This window comes from Dromaius novaehollandiae, chromosome 4 (genome assembly GCF_036370855.1).
Source record: "Dromaius novaehollandiae isolate bDroNov1 chromosome 4, bDroNov1.hap1, whole genome shotgun sequence".
In the NCBI taxonomy this organism is placed as follows: Eukaryota; Metazoa; Chordata; class Aves; order Casuariiformes; family Dromaiidae; genus Dromaius; species Dromaius novaehollandiae.
The window spans coordinates 75841907-75868766 of NC_088101.1; the positions used below are offsets into that span (position 1 = coordinate 75841907).

At 38.0% G+C, this 26860-nt stretch overlaps 1 protein-coding gene across 7 annotated transcripts in view; it reads left to right on the plus strand.

Annotated features, from left to right (window-relative positions):
* The window catches only part of SORCS2 (sortilin related VPS10 domain containing receptor 2), a 552477-nt gene that overhangs the window by 418437 nt on the left and 107180 nt on the right, over nucleotides 1-26860 (plus strand). For all 7 annotated transcript variants that reach the window (XM_064511468.1, XM_064511470.1, XM_064511471.1 and 4 more), the window contains exons 4-5: nucleotides 13907-14071; nucleotides 17570-17643. In XM_064511468.1, the coding sequence (XP_064367538.1) occupies nucleotides 13907-14071; nucleotides 17570-17643 (239 nt within the window). The remainder of the gene's footprint in view (nucleotides 1-13906; nucleotides 14072-17569; nucleotides 17644-26860) is intronic.

Consider the following 26860-nt stretch of genomic DNA (forward strand, 5'->3'; position numbering starts at 1 on the left):
AATTTTGGTTACTACTTTTTGAAACATTTTGATTTAGGTTCCTTTAGTTCTGTATAAACATGCATTGCTTTAGTGATCAAACAAGAATTACTAAGCGAGAGTATTCTGCAAACAGCGAACGTCTGTTTGGAGGCGATTTAGGAAGACTAGGCACCTACCCGTGCAAACCCTGTCCTTGAAGGAGGCTTTTTTTGATACAGGTAGCATATTTGATATCTTTGTATGTCCAATAGGCCCTTTTGTTTTCAGTAGCAATAATGTAGTTATAGCCTATTCCTCTACAAAACTTTTTACTGGCTGCTTGTTAATTCTCTCACAGAAATGTCTCGGAGCAAGCTGATGAGGTGAGGTAGATTTGGATGTGAGGCACTTGTCAGGGAGGAGAGTAAATAACTTTCTCTCTCTCTCTCTCCCCCCCCCCCCCACCTGTCACCAGACTATTTAACTTGCAATGAATTACCAAGAACTGTTAGTAAATTAGTATGCCACCTGGGACAGGCTGTTGATTATTGTGTGATTTCTGTTTGCTTTTCTGGACTGGGCTGCAGTCTCAGATGAGTGCTTCTTTCAGGAAACTCGTATAAATGACAAAAGGCCTTTTTTTCTCTGGATATATATTATACTGATGGCTTTTAATTAACTTTTAATTATGTGAAAGAGGCTCTTCATAACTCCTAATGTTTCTGGTTTTATGGCTCATCTTCCCTGGCAAATTCACGCCGTCCAGCCTCTGCACAATAGGTTGTGTTGTAGTACAGTGAGTTTGACGGTGCTCACAAGTTTTTAGGAACATTGCCTCAAATGTAGTTGCTAGAAAAGACTGTAAATATTCCTGTGCTTTTAATCAGTGGCTAGCTGTAGTCGAGGGCTGCAATGGATTAAAAGGGAAGAGGTAAAGGACAAGGTGTCCTGGAAAGATATACTGGAAAAGCATTTATAAACATAAGAAAATACACTATGTTGTTTGCAGGGCTAATATTGACAGGAAAAAAGAAAAAGGACAAACAGCAAATTTTGGAACAAATCTTAAAAGCAGAAGAGTCATTTGAAAGTATTCTAAAATAAAAAATGAGCAGATAACTATTGCTAATTATTACAATTGATGCTAGAAAATTAAGAATGGAATCTGGTCCTTCTAACTGAGGAGTTTGACAGAGATCCTGCTTCATCAAAATGTTAGGTGCTTGGCCTACTTAGAAGCAGTCAACCTCACTCTACCCAGGCATCTAGCTCTCTCCAACAAGACGGACAGAAACCTCTGAAAACTCTCCTTAGCTCTAGTCTCCCAACGGCCAGTGCTTCCCTTTCTCTGTTGACTGCACAGGGAACATGTTTGTGAGGGACCATTAAGTACTGCTGTCGCTGAGATAACAGTAATTGTTAGGTGCCTCCATCTACGTAGCATTTTTTCAGGATGGTACTGAAAAAATAATAAAGATACCATGGCATTATTTGGGCTGCATTGCTGTTTGTGACTTCAGTAGGTTTTTGGTGCACCAATAGGCAAAAATTGGATCCTACCTTGACCTCAGAGGGGTAATTATTGGCCCTGGGCTCAGGATATAATTGAAAAATGGTGCTAAGCCTGTTGCTGTACTATTTATGTGAGCATTGCAGCCTAAACCACCCAGGAACAGGTTGAAAGAAATGCTGATTTCTTCTGATACTATTAAGTGGCAAGAAGCATGAAATGCTTTGTAGGGAATTTAGCTCCTTGTCTTTCTCTTGATGCCTCACTTGTAACCTGGGGATGATAGCACTTCTCTCGCTGTCTCGATGGTTCTCAGGAAGGGTACTAATAGGAATGTGCACATATAACCTATGTAGACGATACCTACAAGTCAATTATTTCTCTGCACAGAATGAATTTTGATATTCCTTTTTCAAAGTGATGGTCACTTCTCAGGCTGGAGAAATGGGCTGATAGGAACCTTGTGAAGTTCAGCAAAGGGAAATGCAAAGAGCTGTATCTGGGTTGCAATAACCCCAGCAGCTGTACAGGCTGGGGGCTGACTGCCTGGAAAGCAGCTTTGCAGAAAAAGGCTTTTGAGGGTCCTGGTTGAACAGGAGGCAGCAGTGTCCCCTTGACACCAAAGAAGCCAACAGCATACTTAATAAGCATGTAGTCAGCAAGTCCAGGGAAGTGATCCTTCACCTCTATTTGGCAGTTTTGTGATTGAATATGGAGTATTGCATCCAGTTTTGGGCTCCGCAGTACAAAAAGAGATTGCCATACTGGAGGGAGTCCAGTGGAGGGCTGTCTGGATCCGGGGCTGGAGCACTGGGTGCACGTGGAGGTGCTGAGGGAGCTTGGGTTATTCGGACATAATAAGGGTCAGGGGAGATCTTGTTGCTGTCTAAAACTATCCAGTGGGGAGATGAAGATGATGGAGCCAGACTCTTCTCAGAGGCACAGAGGGGAAGGATGAGAGGCAGCAGACACAGGCTGGAACATGGGAAATTCCAACCAGATACAAAGTCCCCAATTTGTATAATGAGGGTGGTCAAACACTGGAACAGGCTGTCCAGAGAGTTTGTGTGATCTTCATCCTTGGAGATATGCAGAACTCAAGTGGACATGGTCCTGAGCATCGTGCTCTAACTGGATGTGCCTTGAGGAGGGGATTGGACCAGATGACTTTGGGAGGTCCCTTCCTACCTCATGTTTTTATTATTCCATACTCACAGGCATTCTAGGAGTTAAATTTGGTAAATAATTCCCAGTATCTACATAGCCTGTCTGCTAGCACAGCAGATTATCTGAGGAGAACAGGCCAAGGAGAGGGAAGAGCAGTGAGATGAGCTGAAGTTTTGACCTAGAAGTAAGACCATGTTCATCTGAAAGGAAAGAAAGGTAGGGAGCAACTGTAAAAACATGCAACTTTCAAGTCAAAGCGTTAAATTCTAATGCAGCACTTGGGCAGTATCCGTCAGTGTCTATCAAACACTGGGACTGTATCTGCCAGACCAATCGCTAATTACCAACTGAGATGAATTATTTTTATCCTTTATGACTAAATCAGGTTACTCAAGAGTGCCTGTTCAGATCTGAAGGCATGCAACTCTGTATTTCTTTGTTTGCTATGTGTGTATATGCCAGCTGACCAGCAGATCTAATAAAAAACACACATCTGCACAGCAGAGATTAGAAATCAGCTCTGGAGCAGTAAGGCACTTTTTTTTTCATAGAAGTTAACTCTAAGATCCTGAGACCACTCGAAACATCAATACAGCATGGGCTTAATATACAGTAACTGGATGAAATGTAATGTTCAGTCACTGGAAATGGATGGTCATTTAACCCCAAATTTAAAGTTACATTGCAATAGGTAATTTTTTCGTAAAGATCAACTCTGAATATTAATATGAACATTTTTCATGATTAATATTTAATTAATAGCAGTATTTGTATGTATTTATTTATTTACTCCTAGAATTCATTTTGTTAAAATAAGATTACTTCCTACTGGAGATAATCAAATGGCTCATATGGTATCTGGTACTTCTTGCTATGGAAATCAAAAAAATATCCAACACAGATTTTGAGGAGAGTGACAGAGAGGTTTTTCATCCTTTCTTTGCCAGAATGCAGTTGCTCTTCCTCATATATCTTCTTCATACTTTGCTCCTCCATTCCTGAAATTCTCTTTCTGTGGTTCCTCCATTCCTCTTTTCTAACACTACAGTAAGCACGTACGTGGTTTTTTTCTTCCCATCCTGTTGGTATTGATGAAAAAAGCAGAGAAAGTGGGATATATGTAAAGTCACATACGGAATTCATGTTACAGCCTCAAGAACTAATGCAAATTCTGAGTGCCAACCCAGTGGTAGGGCGAGTGTTTCTTTCTGATTTTACGCTAGATGGGATCAGTTCCAGTGTCTGGGGAATGGGTCAGTTTACAAAGTTCTGCTGATTCAGGAACAGAATTGGTACCCCAAGACTAGCTTTGGTCTGATATTTTTAGGTCTCAGTGCAGCTGCCTTTACTAAAAACAAAAAAACAGAAAACCCCAAGTATATAACCTTGATTTGCAGCTTGTAGCTGAATCTCTGTAGCAATATTCTCGCCAAGACAGAAAGCTCCTGAAATCTTCCTAGCTGCCTTATTTGTCTGTAAGCACACTGCCAGGAGTAGAGCTCTCCAGCTTCTCACTTCCAATAAAAAAAAAAAAGATATTAGAAAAAAAAGAATAATTGCAAACTTTTCACAAGAAGAAAATGTTATTAAGAGTGTTAGAAGGGGGATTAGTAGAAGTGTTTGTTTATTTTCCCTTTCCTATTCCCTTTTAATTTTTCATTAAAATGTGCTAAAAAGAGCCAAAATAGCATGCTTGGACACAAGCAGAAAAATAACTCTTGCCCTTAAATTTTGAAGATACAGTGAGTGAACAAAAGAACATTCTTTCTGATGCTGATGTGCAGCCCTTTCTCTCATGTATTTGAGATGATCTACCAAATTGCCAAAGGTTTAGCAATCACCAATCACGGCACTCAACTGGGAAGACACCAAGGTTCGTGTTCCTGCAGTGACACACGTGAGTGCTCTAACAGCTGATCTACAGAGCCAGTCTCTCTGTCCCAAAGAATATTTCATGTGCATGGGTATAAGGTGGAGCAGCCCCAGTGGGAATGCTGTTCCCCCTGCTTCCCTCATGGACCTCAGGAATCATGCTGGTAAATCTGCTATCGTTGATTTTCAGCAAAACGTTTCAGTTATGGCAAAGCAGTGCTTTTCAGTGGAAAAAAAAGTTTTATCCATCATCTTTAAATGAGTCCCAGTCAACACCCATCCCAAGTACACCTGGAGAAAACTAGCACAATGAGTGCCAGATACATGCATTTTCTAAAAACCTACCTCAATATAAAATGGATACTTTACAACTGCAAGAATCTAAACCCTGATGGCGCGAGGTTTATTATCTGTAGTGCTGCTAGAATCAGGCACAGCAGTACTGTATGCTTCTGAATATAAAAGCTCTATTCTTCAGAGAAGTCCTTTTTCTATTAATGAGATTCAGCCTAATGGGACCAAAAATTACTTTAAAAGACATTTCCTTTCTGCTTTTCAAGGGCTTTTTTCCAGTCCATTTGGACTGGATATCAAAGATAAGGGGAAATATTTCAATAGCAAGAGCTTTTATAATTAAGCTTTGTAGCCTACATAATAGAGATATAGTCAAATTCAAGTGAAAAATAATTACTATTTTTCCAGGGCTTGCTTCCACTACTCTGCCTTCTTTTCTTCTCCCCCTTCCATTTTCCCCTTCAAAGCCACACAATGAGTTGTGCCTTACATAATGCAAGACTAGCCTGATGCAGCTCCTTCCCCAGGATTTGTATTTTCCCCTGTGTTTTAGCAGGGAAGAGCTGTTCAGTCTTTATAGAGGTCTGGGTATAGTTAAGGAGAGCACTTACTGTTCTTAAAAGGAAGCAAGTGCTTGCTGGAGGGTAGCATCTGTAGTAACTCACTTCATAGTGTCAGCTGCCCCTTCAGATATGAGAAGAAACAATGTGGGACACCTCTGAGAGACTTTGTAGATGATGCTAAGATGGGCATGACATTTATCTTTCTCCTGTCTTTAGGAACCTCTCCCAATCACTATGGTGTTTTAAAGGTCTCTGTGATTTCAGCCAGCTTCTTCAGCAAATTTGAATGTATACCACCTGGTTGCATGAATCTGTGCGTGTACAAATATATATGTATATATGAATGTGTACATTTTTGCAACAAGCTACAAATTCTTAATAAGTTGTAACATAGTCGCTTCACATACTGATGGGAAGTGCTTCCTAGAATCAGGAGACAAAGGACTAGAAGATGCCTGAAGTTGATGCCTCAGTTGGAGTTAGTGGTGTCTTGGGAACATAAGGGGATGGCCTTTGGCTGTGAAAGCACTAGGGATCTGTTGAAAGTTTAGGATAACTGGACTGGAGGGGACAATTTCTGTAAAGTTATGTTCCCACAGTAATGCCTGAAAAGCTTACTTCTCCAGTGTTCCCAGAAAATTCTCCTGGAGCCTTATAAGAGAGTCGAGGTCTATAATAAAAGGCCAAAGGCACACCTATAGCATTTTTAGGATGCAAGACAGGAAAGATCAATAGCAATACTAGAGAGTTTTAGCTATTGCACAAGATAGTGAGGTTCTGGTCAATCCAGTATGACTGATATTTTTAACCGTAGCAACTGCCTTTCTTTCTTTCATGTTTTCTCCCCATCCACTAATTACCACCCCTGTAATTTCTGTTTAAGCTTAGTGCGGTTTTTGCTGCCAACAAATTAATGGCTGGAGACTAGGAACTGCTTGACCTGTCTCTTTGTTAATTTGCATTAATGCACATATTCAGTCATTTGTTGTGCATCTGTTATCCTGTTTGGTAAACACTTTTTATTTTACTTATTTATTTTTTGCTCTGTGATGTCTTCAGGCAACAAATATTTACAGGTTTGTTGAAGGTCTGCAAAATAACTTCTTGAATTCTATTAGCCTCCTAATGCCCAAGCTGAAAAGATCAGTGTGTGCCTCTTCTGTCTGAAAAATAATAAGGCTTGTGGAGATGTTGGTGAGAAAGAAAGTAAATTACCCATTTCTGCTGTGAAGTCCAACTCCCCCCTTTTTTTTTTCCTAAGTCATGCAGAATTTCCTTATTTTATGGGAAGTATAAAAACGGGTTATAGAACATTGCCCTGCTGTTACAGGAGCTGCAGCGTGCTTCCCCGGTGTGGTCCCCCAGTCAAACTGCTGACTTAGAGCATACTGGGAAAGACTATCTGGTTTAGTTTCATACCAGAATACATCATTGTAGATGAAAGCATTTGAATATATGACAATATCAATATGAAATCATCTTACAAAGCATCTCAAAACAAAGTTTTTGCTCTTTTTAGGTTTAGAAACTACAAACAGTGTATTAAATGATCACCTTTGCTCAAGAACTAGCAATAGCCAGGCTAGCATTAGATCTTGTAGGAAGATCAAAGAACTCTTCTCTTTTAACTTTAGTCCTTTTTACTGAACAGTACCATGCTGAAAAGTAACATGAAGTGGAGACAGACAAACAAAAAAGTAGTATCCATAAAAAGTAGAATTAGGTTTCTTAATCTCTGGGTAAGGTTCACAAAAAAGCTTCTGTTTCTCCCTCAGTGTAAGTTTAGCCTGTACTGAAGAGAGCCGTTGGATATACTAGAAGATATGTCCTTATTAATTAAAGACTTATTCATACTAATAACACCATGTTTTGCAGAGGTTAAACCATGCATGTGTCGCTTAGCTAGAGTTTTACATTTCCTACGAGTTGTCAGAAATGAGTCAATTAGTATTCCCAAAAGCCATGCAAGACAGGTATAGCCAACACAAGTAAAATAGCTATTAAAAGGGGGGACTGTCTGTCAAGATGTTGAGTACTGTTTCTCCCTCTGTGTTAACCTTTGGCATATTCCCCTCCCTCTTAGTATATTACAGGAATACCGGCTCTTTTAATATATGCCAGTTGCTGTAGGATCCCTGGACTAGAAGCACTGCTGTACTCGTTATTGCCCTGGAAGCTTTTAGAACAGAGCATTCCTTATGAAAATTTGGTGTGCCATTGTCTAGTCTGAATGTAAAAAATTTTGTGATCCCAGCAGGTTGTAGATGTGTGAGAGATTGCTCCCGTGGAGGGAGAGGTAATATCTCAGCTGTCTTAGCCTAGCCTCTAAATAAAAAGACTTGAGCTGTAATTAATATCCCCTGGAGAGTCAGCGCAGAAATTACTTCTCATAGAAGTGTCCAGTTATTGCGATCAGGCAGATTTAGATACATACAGATTGCCAACAAGTGAGACAGGCAGGATTTTCAGGCCAATCGTCAACATCATCAGAACTTTTGTAGCTACTTCTCTGTGGGCATTCATTATTATGGTATCTAACCACCCCTAAAATTGATGCCCTTATAGCGAATGCCCTAGAGAAAAGCCAACTACTTCAGAATTATTTCCTTTCAGTCACATGTAATTGTAATGTAAACTGATTGCTCACCATCTGGTTGCTATGATCCCATTTTTCTGTTAAGTAAGGTGCCAGCTCAGTTGTTCATTCCTTCTTCAGCATGTTTCATGTGTTACCAACTGCTTCAGCTGGTAACCAGCTCATTTAAACACCCTAACCCCTTAAGATTCAGTGCCCATCATAAGTGCCTAACATGTCGTTGGTACTAGATAAATAATAAATAATAATGTTCCTGCTGTGCTATTCCAAATGATTAATGAGCTGACCACAACACAGGGGAAACTAAACTGTGATATAGTTTCCCTTAGCCCTAGGATAGTTTTGTATGGCCTCTGATTTTTGTCCTGAGATTATACGATCAATGTAGCAGATATTTTTGGGGAGCCATCCTTCATGTTCCCACCTTCTGTTCCATAATGGGAGTTCTCAAGGAAACTAGTTGCTGTCCTGAAATGCATCTCTTTAAACGCATCCATATGAAAATTTGAAAGAGACTTTTCCTGAAAAAGTAAATATGAATTCTAGAAGAAGCTGTGAATGTTTACCAGGAAACTGTAATATATTAGTGAGGGATGTACATACATTCATGTATGTATTCCATGAATGTGCATTTATACAATTCAGTTGTGTGCACAAGCTGCTTTTTTAGTTCTTGTTAATTTGCAGTGATTCATACACATTCACTAATAACTTTAACAGTCGTGAGGAGTCATTTGGGGGGCAACTTTAAGGGAAAAATCTGCAAGATTAAGCTGGTATTGGGAGGGTATTTTATTTTACTCTCTGCTTGGAATTACCCTAGGTTGATTCTTTAGTTATTGTTTTTACAAGTATGAGAGTAACGGACCTATATTTCACTCTACAGTTTTGCCATTCTTGAGGTATCAGGTCTTTCATATCATCCAAGATAACAATCATAACCCTTGGCAGTCCATTTTGTGTATTTTATGAATGCCATCTGAGAAACATCTCACTTACAATTGGGACCAAGAGCTGGAGTAATTTCTGTACCAGCCAAGCACATCTAATAACACATAAATAATGTAAATTGTGAAAGCAAGAAAAATAGATGAGTTAGTTAGTTAGTCTGAAAAACGTCGAAGGTGTGACTGTAGTGCTGCTGAGCTATAAACGCTGCCTTGAGATCAGCAGTGTTGCTACAAAGAACATTTAGGTTCAAAACTCAGTGGAAACAGTACATAGACATGCAGTTTTACGTGATGGTATCAGTGAGAGTTTTGATGCTGCCCTGTACCTGGCAGCCTGATCTCCAGTTCAGCTAAGCACCTTCACCTAGGCCCTACTTGAGATGTTCTCAGGGGAAATTAATTGACCTTTGTGGGGATGGCTCATAAGTTTAAAATTAGTTGTGTCATTAAGGTTTTTGCTGGAATGGTCCAGAGAACTCGCCCGTCTAGGACTGAGTCCCTGTAGCCAAATCGTTTGTGTCTGGTGGGAGGTGACTGAGGAGGCTCAGGTTCTTCCTGCGCTTGCTTGGCATTTCAGTGCATGGGCTGCTGCGTGCTTAAATGAAGAGTTTCTATGTTTTAATTTCATATTCAGCCAAAAGTGGATTTCTTCTTTCAGGTTCAGTTTAGAGTGCTGTGGAATACCAGATGTTTTGATTTCAGACCATATGCAGGATTATATAATTATAAAACGGTGGTTATCATCTTTCTCTCCACTTACTGCAGATATCTCCTGTGGCAGGTCTGACACTGTGAGTCTAGGTATGTCTTCATGATGCAAATTTTGGAGGTTTTTCTTTTTTAATACTAGAGAAAAGGAAATGAAAATCAAAACAAGAATTAAAGTTAAGAGCAGCTTCTGAAGCTAAAAGAGTGCAGTTGGAATATGGAAAGTTAGAAGATTGCCTTGTATTAGAGAAAGTGCTGATTAAGATCAAATTTATCTGGAGTTTAGATTTTGATTGGACCTAAACCGAGGGGAGGGGGTTTATATCTCAAACACAGTGCAAGTGATGCATGGTAATATCCTGTGTTTATTGCTACTTGAAATTACAGTATAGCTTTGAATTGCTGCCAAATCTACAGTTAAGATTCCCCAGTAATCACTATGATTATTCCAAGTCTTCATGGCAATAGTGGGGAAAAAGAACCCAAGGTACTGCAGCCTAAATTGTCAGACTCCTTTTATCCTTTGGGGCTCAGATTTACTGTGGTTCCATGCAGTAGAAGGACTAGTTAGACGTACACATTTATGAGTCAATCCTGAAAGGGAGATTAAGTAGTTGGATTTAATCACATTATTTGCAGAATTATTTGACCTCTGTATTTCTTCCTGTTTCACCAATTTTTCCTTTTTCCATAGCTCTTTTATTTCTGGAATGTTTTACTTATATATATGCATGGTGTAGTATTTTTAATTTCTATTAGAAATATTTTTTGCTTACTTCCCATTGATCTATGCCGTATCCTATTTGTTCTTATTTCCTTGACAGTCCATGGCATAGGTTCTTGAAACATTCTTTTACCTCCATATAACTATTGCAAGTTGTATATCTACATCTGATCTGAATATACCCACATTTGTTATTGTGCTTTATTTAGCTGATGGGAGATTAAGAAGTGAGGTTGGGGATAAACTGCATAATACAAAGTTACAGTTTTTAGAAGTTTAAGTGAAGTTTAGATGTGATTAAAATCTATTCTGGTGTTTGGAGCCAAAATCATTCAAGCAAGTAGTTATTTATTTTGAGTTAAAACCCTCAGCAATCACTGTTAGTCAGCTCCTCTGTTAGTATGTCCCAGTTACATCTCTGCATCAGTCGCGGGCTCCCTTGCTGGTGGGAAGGTTTGCTACTTGTTCTACTTACAAAGTAAATAAAACTTGTTATAGAAAGCTTTTAACATGGGTACAATATTTACTCTGGAGTATTTTCTTCCATAAATAGTGTTCGCCAGCGGGCAAGTCTGAGCACCCAGCGTATTAGCTGTGGGAAGCAAATCTGTGCTTGGTGCATAATGATCAATTTAAACTACTGAAATATAAATCAGAACACTGAGTGAAATTCAAAAATATTTCATTAAATGAATTATGATACTTGTGTGGATAAGAGTATAGTTGGGGGCTCTGCCATGTATGCTTCAATGTCTACAGTCTTCAGACTAACTTTCTTCTCAGAGATTAAACTCTGAAAGGTACATAGCCCATTTTTTAACTGCAGCGTTAGCAGATCTCAGTGTGTTTGCATTCATTATATTTGGCATTTTGTTTATGACTTCAGTTTCTAGAATGATGTTATTGAGTGAGTCCTACCTTTCATTTATTTCTGTTTTCTGAAAGCAGTTTTTGAGTCTTCATTGCGCAGGAGAAATTTAGATCTACACTCAAGGCTCATTACCAATGAAAAACACTCCCAGATTTATAAATTTAATTCCTTGATTTTATTGAAGCCAATCTTCTGGGGTTTTTTGGTGGTTCTCTATTTTTATTTTTATTTATTTATTTATTTATTTTTGGAAGCATAAGATCCATTCAGCAAGACAACGACACTGTAGCCCAGAGATTACCATTCCACTCACGTGCTCTCTGTGCATTTTCCAGAGAACACGCCATGTTGATCTGTTGTCTTAGCTGTATACATTTTTAAAGATGTTAACAGGAGAGAATCAAGATAATGACACTGACAGAAAGGGCTGTTTGGACTAGAAGGCAGTATCCCAAGGTTTTAAACTTTCCATCTGGAATTAGTGACACACTGTTTCTAGTGCCAAAGCTTGGAAGCAAGGATATCACCGCAAGCTGAGGGTAAATCTCATAACCAGCCTTGGGTCCCTTCCACATGTTCACATGTGAGGATGTGTCTGGACACAAGCTTCGGTGTGAACTGTGGGGCTCGTGCTGCAGCTGTATCGTGGAGGCTGCTTGGCCCCTTAGCACTGGACCAGGTCCTTCTTCATGTGATCTGAGCTGGTCAGGAACCAGCAGGGTTGAGCATTATGTAGCTCGGTCAGCAAGCAGACAGTTTGAATTAATTTATTTCCAAGAAAAATGCTGATGTTTTGAGCCTAAGTTGCAGCTGGTAAGGTGGCAGGGAAAGTGCAAAGCTCTGTGCTGGGCACTCCTCCTCTCCACCTTGCGATGCAAGCAACGGCACAGGGAAGCCCATCACAGCTACACTCAATTTGAGGGTGGTGTCATGCCCTCTGAAGAAACCTGCTTCCTGCATGAGCATGTGGTAGGAATCTTTGGATGCCAGATCTGGGCCATGAGCAACATACTTGGGCTACATATGCTAATAAACAGATGCAGTTTGAAGAGTTTAGCAAGAAAAAAGGAAGCCATTAGTTGCAATGGAAATAAGAGATGGCATTTATGAAGGTGTCATTTATACAGGCTTTCCAATAAAAATGACAAATTTCACGCTCTTGGATAAAGAATATAGTTTAAAATATAGAAAATCTTAGAAAAGTTATGAGTTTTTATCTTGCTCTCACACCACTGAGAGAAGTAGGTTTGGCACAGCAGGCACAGCATGTGGTTTAGTGCATGGTTTTATAGGTGGACCATGGACTCTGAAGTATGTGTGTAAGTCTCTTGTTCTGCAAAGTTTTTCAATATATGTCCCATGTTAAATATGTGAAAATTATGCAGAAATTGGTAGAACTGTGCATGCGCTTCAAGCACATGCTTAAGTAACCTGTCAAGTTAGAGCTTCTACAAATGTTGTATTTACAATTTTTTTCCCCAAGAGTAACAGCAGAAAAAACCTCAATCCAGCTGTCACCTCTGCATAATTCATTAGAAATTCCAATTTTTTTTAAACTTCAACTCTACTCCAGAAAAGTAACTACATAAAAAATGTACTGTTTTGTTTAATGTATTTGCTTGTGTGTGTCTCTATTATGGTAATTCTTTTTACATAACTGGCTGCCATTTATGTCTGCTAGCACTTTACAGTCACTATATAGAAGAGTGATCAGGATTCTGCGCTGTCTTCTGCATCGTTTGTTGAATATTTTAATTATATTTTGATTGCAACATCTTTGCTTGTTGTTGAAGTGTAAGCCAAATAGAGCCCAGCTGGCCTTTGAAAATCGGTGTTGTGTTTGTATGCGAACGGTTAATAAAGGCACCTTTCTGCTTGCAAACTAGTCCTGGAAAGATGATAAAAATGGATCCTCACAGTGGCATTTTTAGAACAACACTATAAGGCACTGGCAAACTGCGAAGGGTGAAGAAGTTGAAAAAAGTATGACTGATTAAATTATGTGAGGAGAATTTCTTTGTTATTGAAAGTCTGCCATGAAGTCCATGCAAGGAGACAGCTGGGACTCTTACTTTGTCTGAGTCAAGGTATTAAATGAAGAGGAAATGCAAATAAATGATTGCCATATTTCTCTGCATCAAAAGTGAATTACCGTCTTATCCAAAATGTGTCAGCAGGGGAAGAATGGTGTAGCAATGGAGGGATGTTTTAGACCAATTCTTTCTCTTGAGTGATTCTTTTAATGTCACTATAGCAGTGATTATTTTTAGATCTAATATTTACAACGGCAGCCTCACATGAAGTGATTTATTTATACGGACATATAAAAATGAGTCTTTACTAGTGTCAGTTCTTCTTTGTTAGTCTTGAGATTTTTGCACGTGGCTTTGTGATCCTTGCGTGAGGATCAAAATCTAAGGTGTAGTCATTTTGAGTAGAGGTAAGGACCATGGTCAATTTGGTGTGATTTGAGAGAGAAGTTATAGAGTTTAACATTCCCAGATTTGGAGAGGGAAGATGAGTAGGACCTGAACGTCCTTATCTCTTAGATACTTTTGAGTCTCTTGTCCACAGAATTCTCATAAATAAGTTATGTACAAAATCTGACATTTACACAAGAAAAATAAGTCTATGTTGTCTATTATATAGAAAACAGACTTCTAAATATATGTTATTTTTTTCTCTTGTAGATAATTCTTGTAAGTTCTTCCCATAACGACCGTGACCAAAGTCTTTTCATAAGCACGGATGAAGGAGCCACTTTCCAAAAGCAGCCCATTAGTTTCTTTGTGGAAACTCTCCTTTTTCACCCAAAAGAAGAAGACAAAGTACTTGCTTACACCAAGGAAGGCAAGGTAAAGCTCAGAGATACTGTGGGTTTTTTTTTAACTTAGGAATTATTTCATTAAGGTGATATAAAACAGTTGTGATATGCTGATTACTGTTGAGTTTCATGAATTATATATATATTTGTATGAAATATCATTTGTCCATTAGGGAACCATATTCAGTTTTTTAGACGCTTATCTGAATATTTATTGTGTGCATCTCCAATCTCTTTGTCTTTCAGTAATTTCAATCCTGGCATTTCCAGTTGACATGGATATTGCTAATGTTTTTCCTCCTGCATAATATAGTTAACTACTGCCTCTGAAATGTGCCACTCCCTAGAAAGTGACCATAAGCAATTGCTCTTTAATTTACAGTGTAGTGGAAAGTTTATGAAGCTGAAATACTGCCTTCAAAAGCCTTTCTTGGGATGTAAAATAACATCAAATAAAATAAACTTCTGTTTAGTTGTACAGCAGAAGAGGAGCTTAGAAATCACTCAATCTGTAAAAATGCAGAATAATTCTCTCTCACACCAAGTATTTATACCAAATTCAGTTTCAGAAGTTGTATCACATTGTTTGTAGATTTTGAATATCTTCCAGCTTGCTTCTGATTAGACCAATGTCAATTTTCTGGATGTGTTAGGCCAAACACGGGATGACTGAGCACACAATCCTGTAAGAGTGTAGTTCAGCTCCTTCTTACAGTGCCAAAACTGAAGGTGTAAAGTCACTGGGATTGTGGTCCCGATAGTGATCTTGACTCACTTCTGTTTATACTCCTCTTTTAAACTGCAATTAGGTAGGCCGTAGGATAGAAATAGAATGAAAATCATAAAAAATCAAATTTGTTCACAAATTACATAGAATATATTACTTACTTACTTGCTAGCTTTGATTTTTAAATCCTAACACAGTTAACTATTATGAATGTGATGAATACCTGTTTTGTGAACAAAACACTTCAGGAAAGCCTATCTTACGAAAAAGTCTTTTTTCAGTTAGACTTTTGTTTCTGATGATAGATACAGTTCCTAAATTGGGTATAGTCAGTCGATCAAATGGCTCTAAAAAATTAATTTGGGTGTAATAGTCTAGAGAAGTGTATGAGGAACTTGGAGGTGTTGAACCAAACACAGCAAGTGAGTAAAAACCTGTGCAAGGAAAGAAAAGGGGCAGGAGCTCAAAGGGCAGCCTTTGTGTAGTGCTTTGCTGAGTTATGCAAGATAGGGAGGTTTTCAGGCTTTTTGTACTTGGATAATCTTCCAAAGGGAGTGATACTATTACTTGCCATACCTAAAATGTGACTGGACAAAAAACTACAAAATACTGAGTAAAAATTTTCTGCATTGGTAGTAGGAAGGATTAGGTGATCTGATAGACTTTTCTGTCTTTCAATATGACAGTAAAAAGAGACAACATGAGGATTTAGTGGACAAGTGCTACAATCTTTGCTTAAGGTGCATAGGAAAATAGGATACCTTTGACTATAACTGGATGAGTCACTTGCTTAAATTTTGTGTAAGAGCTGAAGTATTTGGCCTAGCAGAGAGAGGAAGGTGAAGTGATGTAGGCAAAGAAGGCATTGAAAGTCAGACTTGCAGACTATGCAGACTGGCATAAAAAGAGGTCACTGTGTTAAAATCAATAGTCTTGAGAGATAATGTTGGTCTGAATTTAGTCAGGGGAGATAGTATATGCTGGATTTTTGAGTTAACTAACTTTAAGTTAAGGTAAAGAAAGTAGTATCGGGAAGTAACACAATATAAGACTCAGTAGAAGCCATTACGTAGAAGCCATTGCGTCCTATTACTCAAATAATTTCTTACAAAGGCACTGTCGAGAGTACAAGAAATGCAGGATAGAGTCCTTAATAAATAGCAATCACCAAGGCTTCTCTGTCTGCTGGAGCATCATTGCCTTTCTCACTTCTGATTTGATTTAGTGCTTACTTTATATTGCAAAATCTGCAATGTTCTTTCATTCAGAACCATAGATTTTATTTAAATAAAGCTCTAGCCTCTAGCTGACACTGTAAATGAATGCAAATCCAGTCAATGTAATTAGATTAATCCATTTACTATCTCAAATCTAGACTCTCTTTTTCTAGCTACTCCAATAATAAAGAAAAACAATCACTTGTTCACTGAGTCTATATAAATGCTTTTTGATTTTTAAAACTTGACAGGGATACAGTAGATATTAATTGTTTGTTTGGAAGCTCTAAGGATGGAAAAAATGGCCCGACTAAGTGATGCATTTTCTGTTTTTTTTTTAAAGAGTGCCTACATACATATATTGCATGGGTGATACTTAACAGAATTAAAACAACTATTAAAACTTTAAAACAACTGTTTGCTGAGGAATTGATGTTGAGAAAGTTACCTCAGTCTATATCTTTACATATTAAATATCGCTGCTTGTCTGTAGTAAAATGGAATACGTAACAGTTTTTTTCATTTGTCATTAAACCTGTGCAGTTAAGAAAAAATATTTCTTACTAGTTCTTGCAAGACTCTGCGCCCCTCAAACAATGAGCAACTGAAGAGGTGAATTATTACCACATCACAGTGGAATAGTTTTACTGGGATTTTTTTTCTATTAGAGATGTTAAGGGAAAACCTATCATATGTATCATATGTATCAAATAAGCAATGCATGTAGAGAGCAGAATGCTTTAAATCTGCCTTTTAAAAATTCTGGTAGACATTTGCTGTTTTAAGTGGAAGAAACATGCTATGAAGGCAGACACTGAAGAGGGAGGTTTCCAAACAGCAGTTTATATCCTGCTTTATTATGAGGAAGACAACTTTCATCTGCACTCTTTATAGCCATCCTGGTTGTTCTCATTCTGCTTTTAATGTAGAAGAACCATTCAGAGGTGAGGTGGAACCACCATCTCCTCCTTCCTCCAGGCCAGCTTCTGCCTCTCTGCTGAGTGACCACTTCTCAGGGGACACAAACTGGTATCCACGGAGCAAGTACTTTTGAACATCTCTCCTCATCAAATCTCTTAAGCATCTCTGTAGTATTTTTGGTCCTATTTGAACAGAATTTTAAATTCCATTGACTTCTTGGCTTAAGTATATTTGATGCATTAAGGCTTTAAGCATAAGGAGAGCATTTGTGCTTGTCTGGTCCCTGAATGGGAAGAAGGCGAAGAAAAGTGTCCTTGTACCCTCCCTCTAACCATGCCAGGGTCAAAAGGAATCTGACCTAAAATGAATTGTGAATTGTTTTTGTGCTAAACAAGAAGACATTGTCACTGAGTTTTGTTCTTTATAGATTATTTTTAAAAAGATTTTTGCTGTGTTTCTGTTGATTAAAAAAATGAAATGGTATTACTCTGAAAATCTTTGTAGAGAGTTCCTGGAAATGATTTTTTTATTAGTGTGCAGTCTGTAATTTTAATAGTGACATAGGCCATGTCTTTTAAGGAGTATGTCATGAGCAATTTCCCATCATCTGATTTTTCTCTCTCTCTCCCTCTCTCTCTCTCTCTTTTTTTTTTTCCTTTTGTAGGTTTATGTGTCAGTTGACTTGGGGAAAAAATGGATCCTTCTGCAGGAGCGAGTTTCAAAAGATCATATTTTTTGGTAAGAAGCATGTTATTCTCTAAATAAAAATGAAGAGAAGACGTATTTGATTCTAATCAACTAGAATGTTTTTGGAAGTACTGATAAGGACTGTAGGAGCCGTGGCAATTTTTGCAGTTCTAGTATGTCAGCATTCCTACATCCACTATTGCAAATGCATCCTCCTGTCAGTGCTCATACTTCGTGTCAATGCATAAAGGGTTTACAGGTCTGGGTCTATGATTCCCAGAATTCAGTGTAGTTGCTGTTCGTTTTCCTTGCAAAATTGATCATTAGAAAGGAGAGCATTTCTTTTCAGAGAAAAATCTGTAAAATTTTCTTTAAGAAAGGTTGAATCAGACATATTAACTACAGTCATATATAAGCTTACACTATTAGGGAAACAAGTGAAAAATACAGCTTTACTGAGTACACACACATCAAATGATTGTATTTTCATCTCGAATATCTTGCAATCCCTCAAAAAGTTTACAAAGTGATCTTTGCAGTTTGAAAAAGTGTTTGAAGAATAAAAATGCCTTTTCTATACTAATGAAAACAATTTGCAAAATGTGTAACTTCTTTTACATTCAAATTAACATTTTTCTTTTGCCAGTGATTTTAATTGATTTCATTTTTAAAAGTGGTCAGTTTGCACACTCAACACTTATTTCTATTGAAAAAGCCAGAGAATTCTACCTTTCACATTTTGACTTCAGCACATAAATATAGACTGTGCATATCTGGTGACTGTAACATCACCAGTAATTGGAGCTTTTTTGTGACAGGATTAGCTATAACTTGCTAGACACTTTCCTTCCCTAAATGACTTTTGATCCAAGTTTTAATTTTGGAGGCACTCTGATCTGTGTTAATTGCATAAAGTATAATTGTGTAAAGTATGTTTGTGGAGCGATATCTGGCTTTCAGCAATACTTTGTGGTTTTCCAGCGGTGTTGCCAGTCCTGACGTGGATTTACCTGATTTCAGCTGCCAGATTGGCTGTGTTTGGCATTCGTGGTATTCTCCTTGTTCCTCAGGCAGTTGCTCTCCACTTGAGTTGAAATGGGTACTCCTCCTGGCAAAGGGCAAAAAAAAACCCCAAACAAAAAAAACTTAAGCTTCTGAGGTAGAAGTTGCATTTCATAAAGTATACAGAACTGTTACAATACATATAAATGCACTGGCCCAAAATGCAGCGTGGCAACCAGTGCAAATGTGCAGCGGCACGGTGCTGCTGGGGAAGCTGGGCAGGACGGCGGCTGTGGCACACGGACAGGTTGAGCTGTGCCAGACTCTCCCCGTTGCACAGAGCTGTGAGCACAAGACCTGACCTACCCTGCTGCACCATTGGCAGAATTATCTCCTGGACATACTGAGGCAATTTTTTCCACACTTCCCAATGCCTCTTTTTCAGTATGCAACCTGCTTACGGTTCATGCTGTTAGAGCAGCCCACGGTTTGTCTGTAGTAACACCCATCTGATTTACTCCAGTTTATGTCAGCCTTTTCTGCTGAAGTCCTTGAGTCAGCCTGATCCTTTCTGCTTTCTTGCTCCTGCAAAATGTAGCCTTCCTGAAGAGCTTGCTTCCACACGGCAACTGGAGCTTCATAGGCAGTACCCTTCGCTGGTCTCTTAGCTACCATGCCAGGGGTGTAATGATTCAGAAGCATCACATCTGCCTTGCAGAGCTGTTTTCTTAGTGAGATGATGCAGGGTGCAAGTCAGGAGGGGATTTGGTTCTCTAGCTTTAATTAAAAGCATTTAAAATGTATCCAATACAAAACCCATCAAACTCACTCACAGTTAGGAAAGAACAATTGGAATCCCCTCTTCTGCAGAGCTGTTTAATGGTGGTTTGCTTTTCTAACTATAGTTAGCACACTTAAATTATGAAAACCTTTACAGAGCATTGAAATAAATGTCAGTTTTGCTCCAACTAAAATAATAAGTCAATGTTTCTTGTATGTAAGAATGAAAGAAACTAAGTGCATGTTTAATATTAAGCATAATATTAAACAGTATATTTAGTTGTGTTTCAGAATACCTTTCCTTAAATCATTCAGACAGAATCAGGGGACGCATGCTGAAACTTTGATAAAAATACTTTCAGCTATTACTTCAAAATCATATTTGTTCATAAACTTCACATTTCTCTCAAATAAGAGTAAGAAATTGTACGAATTTGTACATTTATAACAGTTAGAAATAATTCCTATGTTTTTGTTTCCTCATTTTCTTTGATTTCTCTCGAGAACTGTATCAGCTAGCAACATCAAGGAATTTGGGGTAGAAATTTAGTGCCTCATCAATGCCAAATGGTCCTTCTCTTAAACTTCTTAAAAGCCAAAGAAATAAAGATTAAAAATATGTTTTACTTCTATTATCATGTGGAACATGACAATATATATTTTACAGAGTTTGCTTTGAGTAGAGGGTTGGACCTTTGCTCCAGTGAAAGTTACTGTGTGGTTATGTGAATGTTTCTACTTTTCTATGGCCTTCATCACCGGAGTTATCTGAGTGCTACATAGGAAAAAAATTTGTGCAATTTTCAGTGGACTTTCTCATACCTTGACTGTTAGGATACTTTCTGCTCTGTCCAGCGTTCTTTTCTGGACAGTGTGCAATATCTGATGCTTTAAAGATAGGTGAAATGAATCCCAATTAATTGCCAATTTCTCTATAAATGGAGCAGCGTGTCTTGCTGATATTGGCTGGTTTTGCTGTGAAGTATTACATTTTGCTGGGCAGATGTTTCTTCTTTGATACCAGTGGAGCTTTGCCTTTCTATACTAGTTGATGATATAGCCTCAGATTTTTATTTTAGCCTGGTAGAAATACAAATATTATCCATCATAATAATTTCCAGGGCTTTTCTTAAAACAATTTCCTCCTGTGCCTCCAGCAGCAACCAGATCTTCATGCACATCCTGAAAAAGCTTTTTCTGTTCCTTACTGAAAATACAAATGCAATCAATTGAGTGGAATGTCTTTTGTATTTATATTATGGGAAGGTCAGTAGGGCCTTAGTAGTTCAACGTATTTATGTTTAGATCTTACACTGTATGTTTATAAGCAATATATTCAAATAATCTTCTAGACTTTATCTGCTTTTCAAGGATTCTGGACCATCCCTTAAGCATCTCTGCAGATTTAACATATGGAATTCAGTCTTTCATGATAGTGGAACTAATTGAAAGATTATTGGTATCTGTGGGAAGTGTACATTATCATCTATATTTTAGGAGCAAAGAATATTCTCTTCACCTCTCCAATTTAGAGTGGCATCTTCTTCTGCCCCTCCCAGCTTTATTCCCAATTTCTTTATTTATTCTTTTGCAAAGGAAACTCAACTAATCCTTCCTAGCAGTTTTTCTTTTCTTAGCAGCTTAGGAGGAGGGATCAAAGGGGCTGTAAGGCTGCAGATAGAGGTAAAGATGGTTGGAAATCTTCCATATCTTAGAAATTCCTTTTTCTTGTTTTGTTTGTTTTCTCGCTTAAGTTGAAATGAAAAATCAAGATACAGAAAAATACTTGTTCAGAAAACTTTCCTATGGAAGTACTGAAAATAAAGCTTTTAAAAAAAATTTTCGGAACAAAATCATGAAATGTGGATGTGAAATTAACTGGAGAAAATCAAATATTAAATAACAATATCATTCAAAATGGAACTTTTCATTTTGTATCAACATTTACAAAATATCTTCTATTTCTTTGTAAATATTATTTGGGAAGTTTCAAATCTTTTTTTTGTGTGTGAAATGTTTCTATTTTGAGCAAATTCTTATGCTTTAAATTTAAGAAACTTTGGGTTCTTTGACAAGAAAGTGCTGCACATAAACTGCAACCAACCATACAGAATTGCCCCTAATGCAGTGATTTCTGTACAAGTGGTGTTATAGAATCTAACCTTTATAAGCATTTATTTTCTCCAGTTCTTAGCATATTTGTAGGAGGGAATGAAAAGAGATTGCTTTAGAAATAGAGTTATATGACCTATCTCTGCCAAACATTAAGCACCCACACTTCACATAGTATGTAATTGCTTGCTTTTATATATCAAGCCCATTTTAAAAAAAGGAGTAGAGTATTATGTGGTAATAGTTCAGAGGAAAAAAGAATTCTGTAATTTGGGATTCTTCTGGCTCTGCTGCTATTCTTTTCAATCCTCAAGGCTTATGCACCAGTTAAATTCCTTTTGATTTCTCAAAATAGAGCTTAGTAATACATAAGTGAAGAATAGATTGTGAATCAGCTGTCTACACCAGCACAAATATAACCCAGGACAGCAAGGCATGAATCAGTAATTACCAGAGAATTAGGCCCAGCACATTTTCTTTATGACTGTGTCCAGAGCCTTACAAATATTTTACCCTCAATTTGCTAGAATATGTGGATCCTGTGCTATAGATATCTCTTAGATACAGGCTCTCCATTTTCATGAGAGATGAAAAAATAAAAATAAAAAATGATGAGTTTATTTGGGTAGAGCATTTGTACTCGGGGGACCAAAGTTCTGTTCTCATCATGAAATCCCACAGGAGTAATCAATCACAGCTGCAGCTATTAATGTCAAGTGTAGCGAGTTCCTGGCTATTCAAGTGTCAGGTGAAAGAGTGGGTTTCAGAGATGTTATGCCCTGAAGGGAGGAGAAATGGAAAGAAGATTTCATTGAACCTTTAACATTGAATTTTGTGTGAAAGGCTCTTGTGTGGGAATCCAAGAGTCTGTGTGGGCAGTCAGTCTTACATTTGACTTAATCACTTAGGATAGTATTTGTTTCTATTTCTGTGTAGTGATCAATATCACAAACCACTGCAGCTCTGCTATTTGGATCAGGCTGCCTTGAAGAATGCTTTTATTAAAAAGCATTTAAGCACAGGGTGTAAACAAAAGGAACAGCACACATTGGGGCTGTGTAGGGCATGGACTGTATCATCAAAGGTATGTCTTTCAAAGCAGATGTGAAGAAGGCAAGGCTTGAAACAAAAATCAGTCATAATTCAGGCATATCTTCTTATCAAATTACAGTTTTGTCTCCCCAAGTAACCAGATTGCCAACAGTCAATATCATTTTAAGTAGTGAGAGGAAACATTTGCAATACAGCTTTAAAAATATACTGATGCTCTTTTATGCAGCAACAATAGCTTTTGGTCAAGCTCTTCTATAGCAAGCCAAGAACAACATGGTTTTGACTTGCTTTCTAAGCAGAGTGGTGCCCTTAAACCAATAATGTGAATTACTGGAAATCAGTTTTCAGTCTAAACTGGGCAGTTGTTACCTTTTGGGTAACCTTCACACAAAGAGACTATAGGAGGGCCAGACAGAGGAGACCTGCTAGCTTTCAGATGGCCTTTGATTGGAAACTCCTGCATACCAGAGAGTGGGTTGGTTTGTTTGTTTTTTTTTTTTTCCTGGATGGCATGTTTGAAGGTATCTTTTCATCAGCATGCATCCCAGTGAACTGGATCAAATATTTAACAATAAAGGGACCTACTTAAAGAAGAAGAGATACCTAATCTATAGCAGACTTTACCTTATTAGTGTTTATGGGCAACCACTCCCCTGCAAAATGGGCCCAGAGTCCTGGAACACAGAAGTGTTTTCTGCATGGAAATAAAATATAAAATCATAATTATTATGCAAGAGATTGATGCTTGTGATTCACGTTTTGAGACAGTAGTCTTACACATCAGTATCAAATTCTACGTGAGCATTAGCATGTTTCTGATATTGCATGTGGCTGAAGTAAGAATAGTGGGGCAGTTTGTGAAGAAGAAAGGTAACTGGATAAAAGCAAAATCATCGCCAAAAAATTCCAAAGGTTTGATAATTGGAATTCTTACAGAGGAACACTTAGAACTGTAGCATTCTTATTTAAAAATATAAAACACATAATGTTCATTTCACGGAGTGTATATTTATACACAGACCAAGGCATGCACAGAGAGCTTGTTAGTCCACTGCATTGCACTGTCTTTATGCTGATGTAACTCTGCTGAAGTCGGTGAAAAATTAGGTCATATGACGTGTGATCTTGCAGGAGGACTTCTCTAAAAGTCTAAAAAATATGCATAAGAAAGAGCTCCAGTGTCCCTCAAGAGACCAAATTCAGGCCTCCATTTTGTGTATGTGGGAACAAAGATTTGCCACTGCCTTGCATCATGTTTTATTAGATTAGATCTTTGAGACATAAGTAGGATGAAACATGTACAAGGGGTGCAACATAGCTGAGCCAGTTTAAGGTCAATGCACCACCAAAAGGGACCGTCTTGCTGCTTTTCTTTGACAGGATTGGTGCTCAACTACCTGCATGATTAGATGATATGAGAAATAGAAAACTTATCCTTCCCAAAAGTCCCCAAATTATGTTCTGTTGGATTAGTTTTCTAACTAATTAAAGCTTAGTCAGGCTGAATTTTCAGTAGAAATTTTAACTGTTTAATTTTGAAATGTAGAAACAACCTGAACCAGAAAACCCTTAATTCAGTGGTCAACCCTCCTTCACCCAAGTAAGACAAACAAAAAAAGATGATCCGGAATTGCTGAGATTTGAAAATTTCAGTTGAAAACTACTGTGAGAAGAAAAATGGGGGAATTATAACAAAACAACACCAAAATCCATGCTGCAATTGAGAAAAATCACTCCAGAGGGAAGTACTTGTTCTACTGAAAGCCGAAGTTTCTGTTTGAAAAAAATATGTTGATGGTGAAAAATATCAACTAAAAAGAAGCTCCTGTACTATCAGGGTCTATTGTGTCTGTGCTTTATGAGCTGGAAGAGGTCCTGTTAGCTCAGGAGCAGTAAGCTGGGCTTTTAAGATTGTTCTCTGTAATTTTCCTGTTTATTCTTTCTCCTGAAATCAGGGATGAGCTTGTGAGTGGATGTGTGGACAGATTCATAACACTGGTGCAATATATTTCTTTGGTACTAGTAGTAACTTTGTATATGTAAATACAAATAAATTGTCCTAGATTTGTCCCTCAGTATGAAAAAAAAATTACTGAGCCTTCCATTTAAGTGTTTCATGTACTGTGTGTGTTTCTATATGTGCATCCTTTTGCCCATCATTTTAAGAAAGCTGTGCCTTATGGGAGGAGGGACCTAGATTGTGTTAATCCCTCATAGTGTGCTACTACTTTTCCTTTGATTCATGCTCTAAGTACAAATGAAATAACAGTATGGCTATTTAAAGTACTGTTGCCATAGGAGTCTTCTGAAATGAATGGATTAGTTTATTCTTCAGGGATATTGCTTCAAATTCTCTGCATACTCAGGCAAATAGCTCTGTATTAGTTATACTCTCTTCTGAAGATTTTCTTAGCAGCCATAATAGATGAGGTCTTTTTTCAATAAAAAGCACTATTCCAAAGTCTTTGTAAGGCTGGGAAAAAGCACTTCAAAGCTGGGAAACTCTGCTCTATAGTTCACATTCAAAAGTTGACTTTGAGGGCTTAATGTCTTCAGTGGGTGAACAGAGAGCCTCTGTGGTTGTCTTGTCTGTAGAATTAGAGTAATATAAAACACAGCATATTTCTGAAATAGGAATATTTTTTCCTTAGTCTGCTTACCTAACTTGAGCATTTCAAAATAAATAAACTGTGTGCTTACAGAGTTCATCTCACCTGACATATCAGACAGACCATCTCAGACATATCTAAAGTTAGATATCTGCAGGTATAGCTTAATGAGCATTTCCTCTGGCAGCGTCGTGGCTTCTTTCTTTGTAGGGTTACCTTTGTAGGGTTACCTTAGATCAGTTCCCAGCGCTGGGACCTGGCAAGTTCACTGGGACATCTGAGGCAGTGAAGGGGAGGCACAGGTAGAGACACAGAGTGGGGTGGCTTAATCTTGCACAGCAAAGAGAAGAAATGCTTGTCAAACTGCAGCCTGACGTTGTCATCCTCAGCTTTCTTTATAACCAGTGAGTACCTTTAGGAGGTGATCTAGCTGGTTGAGGAAGAGATGACTTGCCCTCTGGAAGTAACTGTTCTCTGTTAAATGAAGGATGGTTTTAAATGGGGGATAGGGAAATGTCTGAGCTTCAGGGGGAAAAAAGTATTAGTTTTTCCTTGCTAGCCTGAGGAAACCAACCTTGTGATTCATTCACATCTAATTAAATGTAAAGGGGAAAAAGGGTCTGAGATAGGAACTTTTCAGTGTACGTGCAGTCTGAGTTACAACCTCTTGCATTAAAGGGTTACACTGGAAATGATATTAGATGTTACCTGTGCCAGATGCCACTGTTAGGAGGAACACAGTAGACATGAGACCATTGTCACTTCTAACCTACTGAAAGAAGTATGAAAAGGTAAAAGTATTGACAAATATTTCAAACTGTGCTTATGAAATCATGTGTGATAAATTATAGATACAAGAGGTTATTTTGAAAGTATCCAAAACCCCATCTTTGCATTATTGATGCTGATGAGTAGTATGTCAGACTGAGCCTTAGAAAATTTCAGCCCTGAAGTTTCTGTTAGATTGTGATTCAGTTGCATGAGGTCCAGCACAAAAAGTAAAATATTCAGCCAAGCATCATTTTTCTTCCTTCAGAAAGCTGACTGCAGAGTTGATAGCAGGTTTGATCTGGCATGTTATGAATATCTAGAAAAACAGATACAGTCTGCACTGTGGAAAAGTTCACAGATCCTCCTCTCTGTTCAGAGGTATTCTTATCAGACCTTCATTAAGTAGAACATCTTGTCTGACTGGATGTGTTGCCTCCTAAAATGCTAAAATAGTTTGTGTTTCAGAGACTAATTTCGTAGTAAATGGAGGATTTTTCATTCTATTTATAAGGAAAAAAATTACCCACTAGCAGTTACCTTCACATCTCTTGGTTTTACCTCCTTTTCTTTAAAAATAATTACTGCAAATGTCATGTTCTTCCCTCTTGTATTCTCTGCTCCTTAAGAACTAAACTGGTTTGGCCACAAGCCCTGGTTTGGGGTACCAAATAGCTTTTATGATTTCATTTCCCTCTTCTTGCCACTTTATCCCAATTTGTCATTGCCAATTTTGGCATGTGCCAATGTTAGTTGCCAGCCAGTGATATGGTCCTGATATGGTCCTTAGTCATACCTAAGCCCTGAGTGCACTGAGCTGTAGACTGATATCATAGAACTGGATTTCAAGTTGCTCTTACCACTCTCCCCCTGCCTTCTCCCCCTCCTTGACTGATCATTTATCTTATTAGGGAAAAACAGCATATGTGATTATTTCTGGTTGT